This window comes from Oculina patagonica, chromosome 13, assembly GCF_052425735.1.
Source record: "Oculina patagonica isolate OP01 chromosome 13, crgOcupat, whole genome shotgun sequence".
Taxonomy (NCBI): Eukaryota; Metazoa; Cnidaria; class Anthozoa; order Scleractinia; family Oculinidae; genus Oculina; species Oculina patagonica.
Window position 1 is genome coordinate 9,106,140 of NC_135770.1, and position 10,197 is coordinate 9,116,336.

The 10,197-nt window shown below is 37.1% G+C and overlaps 1 protein-coding gene across 2 annotated transcripts; it reads left to right on the forward strand.

Moving 5' to 3' along the window:
• Positions 1-187: 187 nt before the first annotated feature.
• Positions 188-9,917, forward strand: LOC144635059 (uncharacterized). 2 transcript variants are annotated; one of them, XM_078494130.1, is made up of 4 exons: positions 188-3,480; positions 3,573-4,552; positions 4,950-5,152; positions 8,830-9,917. In XM_078494130.1, exons 2-4 carry the CDS (start codon positions 4,417-4,419, stop codon positions 9,301-9,303), a joined length of 813 nt encoding a protein of 270 aa, XP_078350256.1. In that variant the 5' UTR covers positions 188-3,480; positions 3,573-4,416; the 3' UTR covers positions 9,304-9,917. The 2 variants fall into 2 exon arrangements, with proteins under 2 accessions (XP_078350256.1, XP_078350255.1); XM_078494129.1 differs by having other exon boundaries at positions 188-4,552.
• The last annotated feature ends 280 nt before the right edge of the window (positions 9,918-10,197 follow it).

The following is a 10,197-nucleotide window of genomic DNA, read 5'->3' on the forward strand; positions in this document are numbered from 1 at the left end:
CATGTGGCAAAAACTTCTCCATGCAAACACTTGTAAAAAATTTATGATTTTTTTTCTCAAGAAAGGGATCTGCCTTATAGCTTAGCTTTTCTGCCGGAATTGTCAGTCCTTCACTTTGAAAAAAAAAAAAACTTCTTTAAATAAGGCCATTCGAAAAGTTACTTCTCAAATTTCTGTTTCTTAGGGTTGTAAGCTAAGATCATTTTTTAAACATAACTAAAGGTTATTTTTCACCGCTATTAAACAAAGCAACAAGACTAAACGAGGCGGTTTTTGTTATGTGCATTTTTTAGCCTCCTCCGCCCAATTAATAAACTGGGAAATGAAAAGCGCAAATTTCTCGAATCGAAATTTTTATTTTTGCTTATAAACAGCTGGTTCAGTTAAAACTAGACTAGTTTTAATGAAACGTTTTCATGTGGAGAAATAAGGAATTGTCAGTTATATTAATTGCAGTGTCTGGACACGTTACTTAGCATGTATGATTTATTTAACATGTGCATTATCACACGGGAATTTTTACCGACACCATCATCAAGTCTGATATTCTGGCCATGAATTCACAACTTATACTTGCGTTGGCTCTACTGATCCACCCTTTGAAGAATTATCAGCCGTAAAAGTTTGCGATAAGGCAGCAAAATTATCCGGCATTAAACACAGAACGAATGTGTTGCCGTAGAAATGTAAGCCACGAGGGGAATTCTGGTGATTTGGTAATCAATCCCTTTAACTAGAATTGAAGAGTTTTTGAAGAGTTGTTAGATAAAGGGAGTTTGATTTCGGGGGTTTCATCAAAGTTGTTGTTTTTAAGAAATGACTGGGTAGCGTAGGTTTAATTAAGTAAGGCACCTGACTTTTTTATGTAGACCCGGCATGGTTGAACGTTACAATAATGTTATTGACACTTTATTAACTATATCTTTGACAAGTACCTGTCAACCAGTCATGTATCTGTGCAGTGCAAAAAGCTTACAAACATACCCAAATAGTGGAAAAACCCCAAAATAATGATTTCATATTTTAATTCGAATAGTAGTCGTATTCGACAAATGAAAGATAGAACCAACATTTGGAAAAGCGAGGAAAATGATAAAAGAAGGGGGGGGATAGAAATGGATTACAGTATGGACAATCTTTTATCGATCCTTGAAGCTCACTGTCGCCAGTTTCGTAAACTTTATAATTGTGACAACTTGGAATTCACTTCAGATATTAAATTATGTTTCAAATATCCACTAAATCGAGGGAGTTTTGTTCCTGCAATTTATTCCAATTTTGAACAAATGCGCTGACAAATATTATTTCTGTTGGAGCTTTAGTCCTTTAGTTTGCTCTCACCGCCCGTAAATACCTTTTTATTCGCGTTCATTGTTTTGAAGAAACAAAAACATGAAAGAAGTTGAGACTGTTAGCAGTTTAGCAAGATAACTAGAGACGATATCCGAACCTCGATAATCCCTTTCAGTGATAGTTTTTCTCATACGAAAGTTATGTAGGGAGCAGGTACTTCAGTTCTTCATTGTCTGTGATGTGTTGCGATTGGCTTGGAAGAGAAACAATTGTGTTTTATAAAAACACAAGAAAATACAATGAGCTAGTTCTTGAATGAAAAGTTGAAATGGTGTGCTTAAAGAGAAGCATGAAATTTCAATAGTTCAACTTGTGCATCCGTCGTCAGACTTATTCATCCCCTCCACAAAACTCAAAAATCCTGTCAACTATAGACTGAAGTAAACCAATTCTAGGCGTCGTATAATTAACGTACGTATTTTGCTTCTGCACGTGACTTGTGGTAAATTTCATGTCAGACCAGTTAGGTTTCATTGTCTTTCACGGTTGACTGTGAAAAAGACTTCTATCTTTTCTTGCCACAGAACCTAATAGATTTTAAGCTTGTAAAATGCCGGTCATAGCCCTGCGTGACATGTCTTTTGAAAACAAATAAACATTTTTCGCTCCTGTTTAATATTAGCTTGTCTTAAGGCTAATTTACTTTTGAATTTGCTGCAGCTATAATGTACTGAGCTATTGATTTTCGGTTCCCAAAGGGAGAAAGGGCAATTTCTTTAAATGTATTTATAAACTTTTTAATTGACAGTATCAAGAAAGCAAAAATACTGCTCTGTTTGCTCAGTAGGAAGCAATTTAGCAATTCACATAATAAACTGTTGAACAATGCAAGCTTTTAATGAGCAATTTCGTTGCTTAAGTCAATATTTTCTCGTGCTGGAGATAAATAAATCGCTCAAGAAAGCTCTTTAGAGAAATAAAAATTAATTTAATTTATTTGCGAATTTCGCAGAGATAAATTTTATTTATAGGTTATTTGCAGTTTGTTATTTAGAATTTAGTCAGAATTAAAAGGATTTAAAATTCGTTCTAACACTGGTAACAGAACATGTTAATTGTGTTTCAATGCCTCGAAATTAATTCGTTCAACTTTTTTTCCTTAGCTTATGGTGAGACTTTCAGTTATTAGAGGCTCTTAAAATATGGTGTGCGTTAAAAGAAACATGCTTGATTTTACTAAATTATAGCTAAATTCAATCGATTAAGTGGCTCTCTTTTCTAGTTTTGCAAATCATTATTAATAAACGCAGAATTAATCATTTTTTCGTGGGCAATTTGCCGAACCCTTTGGAAGTAATTGTGTGAGTGTCAAAAAGGTTTTAACAAATATACGGGTTTAATTTTCAAAGTGTCCTACCAATTTTCTCTTTTTTATTTTCATTTTTGCAAAACGCTTAGCTGTTTTTATAGTCCCTTTAGCGGATAAATTGTTTTCATTTTACTGTCATATCAGTTGGCTGGCCGCACTCAAATTAATTTGCTCCAAATCATTAAACATTAAGAACAGTAATTAGACAAGAACAAGCCTATACTCCATGACTGCTTATTTAAAGGCAATTAGCTCCGTTCGATTATTTTTCTTTTAGAAATAATTGAAGCCCAGCGCAAAAGTGTTTAGAAAAACGAGAAATGATCGAGGTGTCTTAAAGACAGCGATGAAAAAGTTCTGCTTTATTCAACAATTATTTCAATAGCTATTCTTTTATTGGCATATTTTCCTGGCTTGTGCGAGTTGCGCGGGTTACCGATAACAAAGCTATCTGTACATTGCGTCGCGCACGAAAGTAGCGAAAAAAGCAAAGAAATGTTTATTTTTACATCCTGTTTTTTAGTGCGGGAAATATCTTGGTTGTATTAAAATTGTTTCCTTTACCGTAATTAACTTAAAGGTTTTTTGACAATTGACAATATTAAATAAAGGCAAATAAACACGAAGTTGGCGGTATGCTTAAATCATGAGCCGCGAGTTGGCGTTTAGCTCACGCGTTCTCTTCAATCGCGTTTGACGTCTCTAGACTTTTTGCGAATAGGAAAGGGATTTTATGAAAATCGCCGCTATTTTTTTCTCAAGTGCGTGTTGACAAGAGCTCTTGACTTTATTCTGCCAAGTAAACAGTACGTGAACGGGTGGGTGAATTTTAATTAATATTTAAAAGTGGTTTTTCTTGTGTGAATTTCATTTACAAAAGTGAATAATGTCTGCCTTTGTTTTCTTCTAGAAATCCCCAGGTTCATAGCCTCCGTAAGAGCGCCTTTTAAAAAAGATTACAGGGTCATTCAGCTCCTTTTTGGGGTTGGTTTTACACTGGCATTGAAGAAACGAGATGTTTGTTGAACAGCCAAAGAAAAAGAGGAAAAGTTAATTGAATTTTTAGTTAAGATAATCACATGCAAATTGTCAATTTTGTTCAATGAAATGGCCTTTCTTTACCCTCAGATAATTTGCAAGCTTATCTTCTAGATTAGAACTTGGCTAACTTATCTTTATCACTGATGATGTAAACTTGGACAAATGGCAATTTGCTTTGCTCAAATCGCATCCACTCATAAATTTTGTCAGAGCAAACATTGACTGTTGTTTGTTTGAATATTTTCTCTGCTCTGTCGCTCAGGGCAGAAACAAGCACGAGTGCTTGTAAAAACATTCGCGTACCCGTGATACGAGGGTGTCTTTGTTTGGCCGTAATTTGATTAGTGGAATTGAGGGCCGTGGTGAATCACCCATGGTGAGAGTTTGGTGTAATTTCTTTCAGACGGTAGCAGCTTAATAGCTTTTGTCAAAACGTTATTCAAACAAAACAGCGGGGCCTCGGGGCAAAATGGGCCCGTAATTATCAATTGAATCTAATTAAATTACATGCTTGATGTTGGCTCTCGACCAATCACAAGCTTGCGGAGACAGGCCAGAAAACGACACAATTAAAAGCTGCGTTCTGATTGGCGGAGAAACTCATCGCAATGCAAATAGTTTTTACAAAGCAATTATTTTTCGACAGTTTCTCTTACACTTGGAACTGACATTGGTCCAGAAAGGTTTGTCGAACGCGGATGACTTAAGTCGTCATGTCAGAAAATTTCTCGCAATTTGATACTGTCGTGAAATTCCAACGGGAGAAAGCGGACGACTTTAGCGATCACGCGCCGAGGAATTCGACGCAGGGTATGGGCGAAGAGGAAGTCAAAGACCCCTTATTGAAAGGTAAGTCCCGTTATTCGGATCATACCAGCCCAAATGTGTTGAAAAGTTTCAAGTAACACGGACAGCTTTCCAAAAGTAACAACTTGTTGCAAATTGACGATTGGAGAAATACGATCTCTTCTCTTTGTACTGACTTGCTTGTGGCGCAAGCTAATTTAATTTTGTTTTGGAACAACCCAGCGCTGCGGCGCGTACGCAAACTGGGCCGCGCCAAGAACGCTCTTTTAAAACAAATAAAACTCACATTTATTTAGAATATCAAACTGTTAGAAATCGCGCGGGACGTTTTTACAACCGCGAATTTACAACTCGAAATTGTTTGAATTGTATTTATAATTTTAAAACACACCTAGGTTTTTTTCTAAGCGCCACTGACTGACTTTCGTTCTTTACAAAGGTTGCTCCGTAAAGAGAAGAAGAGAGGAAGAGACAGGAGCCTCGGCGGACGAATTGTCCATAAGCAAGAGAAGGCATAGAACTACGTTTACACAAGTTCAACTCGACGCCTTAGAAGAAGCATTTAGCAGGTCACAGTACCCTGACGTCTTTACCAGGGAACAGCTTGCGAAGGGAATCAACTTGAACGAAGCTCGCGTACAGGTATGCCTCTCAACAGAAGCGCGCACTCCCCGTATCTCTCACTCCGCGCTGGCTCGCTTGCTCGCGGCTTGAGCTAATAGAATCAATAGCAATCTTTGTTTTTGTTATTAGTTTCAATTAAAAGGGCACAAAACATTTTGGGCTGTGCGCTTGCTTGAAAGACCAGCACCGCAAGTATTCTTGTTCCAAATGCGTGCATGCCGCAGTTCACGATCCGATGGATGTTTTCCGGGTTTGAGAGAAATTTTATTGGAAAATTTAAAAGAGTTAACTTGGTGACTCGAAATAGCTTCTGACTCGGCCAAATCCCACGCATGCGCAATAGCTTTTCCACCTGCTCCGTGCGCACGTGTGTTATTAGTGTGAACAGAGACTTTAATTAGCAGCTGTTGAAACTTATTACGAAAAGTAAACTAACCACATGGATCTTAAGCATTTTAAGCATCCATTCAACTCCCAAGAGATTACGAATCGAGGGGAAATCTCGCCGAATTTTTTCGACGAAAATTTTCGGCGTTTTTCGAATCCGAGATAATTTTCTGAGACCTTCTCGAGAGCGCAATTGTTTTTTTTTTTACAGAACAGGGCAAATTGTCAAGGATTTTGTTTACTCGAGTTGAAGAATTTAGCACATTCATTATTCTAGAAGTCCCTTTTGTATCAACATGAATGAGGGCGGCATTTGTTTTGTGAAAGCGCATTTGGACGCAAATGACACTTTTAATTTCTTAAGTTTGCCATTAACAAATTAGGACATAAGCGATCCGGGCGAATGTGGAAATTAAATTACCGCGCAAAATGGCCTTAAAAACTCTGCATTTCATGTTACAAAGCCTTCCATCTTGCCGAATTCGAGGCCGAAGCCATTACCGCTATATAGTTATTTTGAGGTTAGCGTTGAGGTCGAAAAGTACGAGTGCTTTCGGTAAATAGAATTAAATAAGATAAGTGCCTCTTGTACACGGCAGCTTTGGATGTCATTAATAAACAGTAGGGACTTGGAAAACACGTCTTGTTTTGTAGGTGTCAAGAGCTTGACAAAACTCAACCTGCTAAGCGGTTTAAATAAACATTAAAAAGTTGGCAGCAATTTGTGCGCCACCGTCGAGAGAAAAAGAACAAAATTATCTTTTTTATTTTTTTGTAACGCTGGATTCGGAGAAATACTTGCAATAAGCTATTATGAAGCGGGGATCCGACCTGATGAGGTTTTTAGTTTTTAATTTTACCAGACTTGAATTAAAACGATTCTTTTGTTCATTTTCCCACGAGAACCTGCATTTCGAAAATTTTTAAGCAAAACAAGCCTGTTAAAATCGAAACAAGATAGCAAAATTAACTTCCGAGAAAGCTAACCGCATCAGGCAGTAGGGCGTAAAAGCTAAGATGAAGTGAATTTATTTTATTCTAACTGCAGCGAATAGAACAGGACATTTTAATTCTAATGAGCTCCTAGGGAACACTTTTGAAATTGATGAATGATGCTTGTATTGAAGGCGAAGAATATAGATATATCTTCGTTCAATATTGTTTCCCTCAAAATTGCGTGTTTTTATATTAAGCTTTCAATGTTTAAAACACGATTTTTTTTTTCATTGTAGGAAACTGTGAGTGTTAGTTATTTAAATATTTTGTCAGTAGCAAGCACATAGTTTGTGATATAGCGTTTGGGGCTTTTCCATGTGTAAATTTGCCAAATTTTCGACGCCTTATTTCAATCCAAGCTACCGCAAACCTGCCATCTTTATTAAAAGAAACTTTACCATTGATGGCTCGCAGATTTGGTTATCTGATGTTTATCTTTGGAATTAAAATAATATGAACCGTTATATAAACGAGGCTAATTCAAAACTAAATATTCCTTCGCCAGATTGAATTTCAAGAATTAGCTGTAATTGATCCTCTTTGCCATCTTGAATTGCGTTCGCTATTGTTGTAAATTATTTGACCAAACCTCCGAGTATGTTTCTCGCTAGTTAAGGCTAGTTCCTCCACAAGTAAAATTTCGCAATTGTTTAATACTCCTTCTGGACTTAACGATTCTCTCGGATTATTATACTTATTACTTTTCAAGCTATTTGTTAATACCAGTGAAAAGTTTTACCTAAACGAACGCCAAAAAGATACGCTATTAGCTCTTTCGAAATAATTTACCGCATCGCACGTGTTATTAATATTTTAGGTAAATAAGCTACTTATTTCATGTTGAATACCTGCCCGGCAGGAGAATGAATTTGTTTCATTAGTCAAGTGGACGGCTAATAAGCTAGGTTTAGTTTTCTAAGGACGTATTATTCAAGCGAGGATCGGGTTGACTTGTTTTGACAAACAATTTACGGCTCGACACAAAAGAAAAAATAAGAGAGGGGCTGTTCCAAAGGGATATAGTTGCACGCGGTGAATAAAAGAAATAATACATCGTTTATTGACACGGGAAAGTACTTGCCCCGCGCTATTAAAGCTAAACAAGATAGCCCTTAGCATTGTTTCGTTTGCAAATGGTGTTTTGTGCGTAAATTTGGAATAAGAGATAGTTAAACCATACAGATCCAAACATTTTTTTTATCGACAGTTTTTCCTTTAAGACTTGCCGCTTTTCACAAAAATTTTTCAGCAAGTGTACTAAAAATTTATCTCAGAGACACCTTGTGCGCCCTCATCAACAAAAGCCGAAGTACATCGTATAAAATTACAAAGGATCGCAAATTGAAAGTTCAATTCAATTCTCCGCTATCGATCGTGGTTGCATAAATTTTCGTGTTCCCCTTATCCCCGGTTTCATGTGCTAATAAAATTCCGTTAACATTTGCGAAAATAAAATAAACTGGAAGAAGCCGCTTTTCATTTAACTGCTATATGTTAAATTGCACCTCGTTTGATTTTTCTTTTACAATTTCATTCTTTCAAACTTTTTCCAATCTTATCTCAATTGACAACATTCATCCAAGTCTTTGAAGAAGATTGACTCACTGTTTTATGACTGGAATTTTATTCCAATTATTTGATTTTAAGCAAAAACATTTGCATCTTTATGTGCTTATTATAGAACCGTCTCTCTGTTTTCCACATTGACTTTTTTAATTAAATGTTATTGTAACTACACGTGTTTCGATATTTATGCGTTTTTTTTCCTTTGTGGACTTAAGATCTTGGCTGTTTTTTTCTAGTCTTTATAATACCTAGTGTTCCCCATTTGTTATATTTTCCCTTCTTGCCAACCGATCCCTCTTTCGAATTCTTAAGAATTACGTTCTCTTTAACCGTCCACTACTTGCAAAAACAATAGCTATTGTAATGTTAAGTGAAAAGCTATTTTACCAATAAATTTTCAAGTAACAAGTGGCAGAAAGTTAAAGAGCTTGCACCCGTTTCGATATCAAACAAATAAAAAAATCGAATTTTTTGAAAGTTCTTTTTTCGTGGTTTCTTAGCGCTACGCCTCGTTCTGTCGTTAGCAAAAGGTGCTATCCAACGAGATCTCACGCGCGATGTCCACGCTCCGCGTGCTACTAAGCGAGTGGCCACGCGTTCAGAGTTTCAGTTTGTCTAACTGTAACTGTTCCATCAAACATTACTAGGATCTCTCAAACGTTAGAAATAGCGGTCTTAAAGCAGAATTAGTACTTTTGTTTGTTTTAAAACAACTAATAAGTTACTTTAATTTTTGTTTTCTTTAGGTCTGGTTTCAAAATCGACGAGCAAAACACCGAAAACAAGAACGCCAGCACCCGCGATCTTCATTCCCATATCATCATACCGGCATTTACTATCCACACGAAGGACTTTACTCCCCTGCATCTCACGTCTACTTCCCAGTGCCTCCTCCTATGGCCTGCCCTGTCAGCTCTTTACCAGGCTCCTCTAAAACTGTCCTCGAAAGTCACAGCTCTCCTGCAGCGCGTCCAGTCCACTCGCCTTGCCGGTCGTGCCCGCCTGGGAGTTTATGCTGTGGCGCGGGGCCTGCGCCTACTCCTCCATGGAGCCCAGCCTTTACTCGGTCGCTTTCACCATCAAAGAGTCCATTATACGAAAAAGAAGCGCCATCATCGCTTGGCTTGGTGCGACATGACTGGTCCTCGAAAAGCTTGGCCCTGCTAAGAATGCGGGCGCAAAGTTACGGTCATGTGTTTGGTCCGTCGTGTTTCTCTTGAAAGCTTCTTAAAGACACCTGACTTGTTTCATGCATGCAGAAAAGTGAATACGAGGCTTTTTGATCCATGGACTCGCTACATTGGCGCGAAGTTTGACGGAGTAAAACTCCACTTACAAATGGTAGAATATAGCAAAAGCAGGGAAATTGACTCATTTTAAAGATAAAAAATAGGTAGTATAGCAAGGTTGTGGTGTACAGTTCGCTTTATACGAGCTTTTGTTGGTTGTTTTCTATCCACTTTTATTGTTTTGTTTTTGAATCTTTGATGGAATGGAAATATTTTCTACGGCATTTTGCACCAAGGTTAATTTGTTGGCAATATTGAGTTTGCCTTTTATTTATTGTTTCTGGTGGGATATTTAAAAATTGAAAATGAATTTAAATCGCGTCTCAGCAGTTTCTGATGTTTAGAAATGTGATTTTAGTTATTCGGGATGGCTCTAGGCGATATTTCGCTACCAGAAAACTATTTGGAAAAGAACACGGAATAAATTACAATAGTGCGTTAAGTGCAAAAATAAATTTTAAAATTCCAGTCCGGTTCTTTCTCGGACTGGCATTAACTTACGAATTTTGTAATATATATTATGACGTACGTTAAATACGTTCTTACGATAATAAAGTGGATTCTCAATAGCATGTAGTCTTTGTCCTTTTCGGTGAAGTTAATGTTGTTGACAGACTCTTTTATTCTCCTTACTGTTCTCCAAATATTTCTCACAGTTCTCTTTAGGAGAACCTAGTTTTATATCAAAACACGTAAGATGTCACTATTTTCACGCTTGTGCCTATTTTGAGACCATATTTGATTTTGGTCATTGTATGGGAATTCTGATTGGTTACCTGATCGAGCGGTCTTAATTTTGCAGTATGGAACCTCCAGATGAACTAC

Excerpts from the sequence above, each read along its gene's own strand:
- LOC144635059 (XM_078494129.1), top strand. The coding sequence starts at position 4,417 with ATGTCAGAAAATTTCTCGCAATTTGATACTGTCGTGAAATTCCAACGG. Across the intron at positions 4,553-4,949 it reads CAAAGACCCCTTATTGAAAG|GTTGCTCCGTAAAGAGAAGA; the intron begins GTAAGTCCCGTT and ends TTCTTTACAAAG. Across the intron at positions 5,153-8,829 it reads TGAACGAAGCTCGCGTACAG|GTCTGGTTTCAAAATCGACG; the intron begins GTATGCCTCTCA and ends TGTTTTCTTTAG.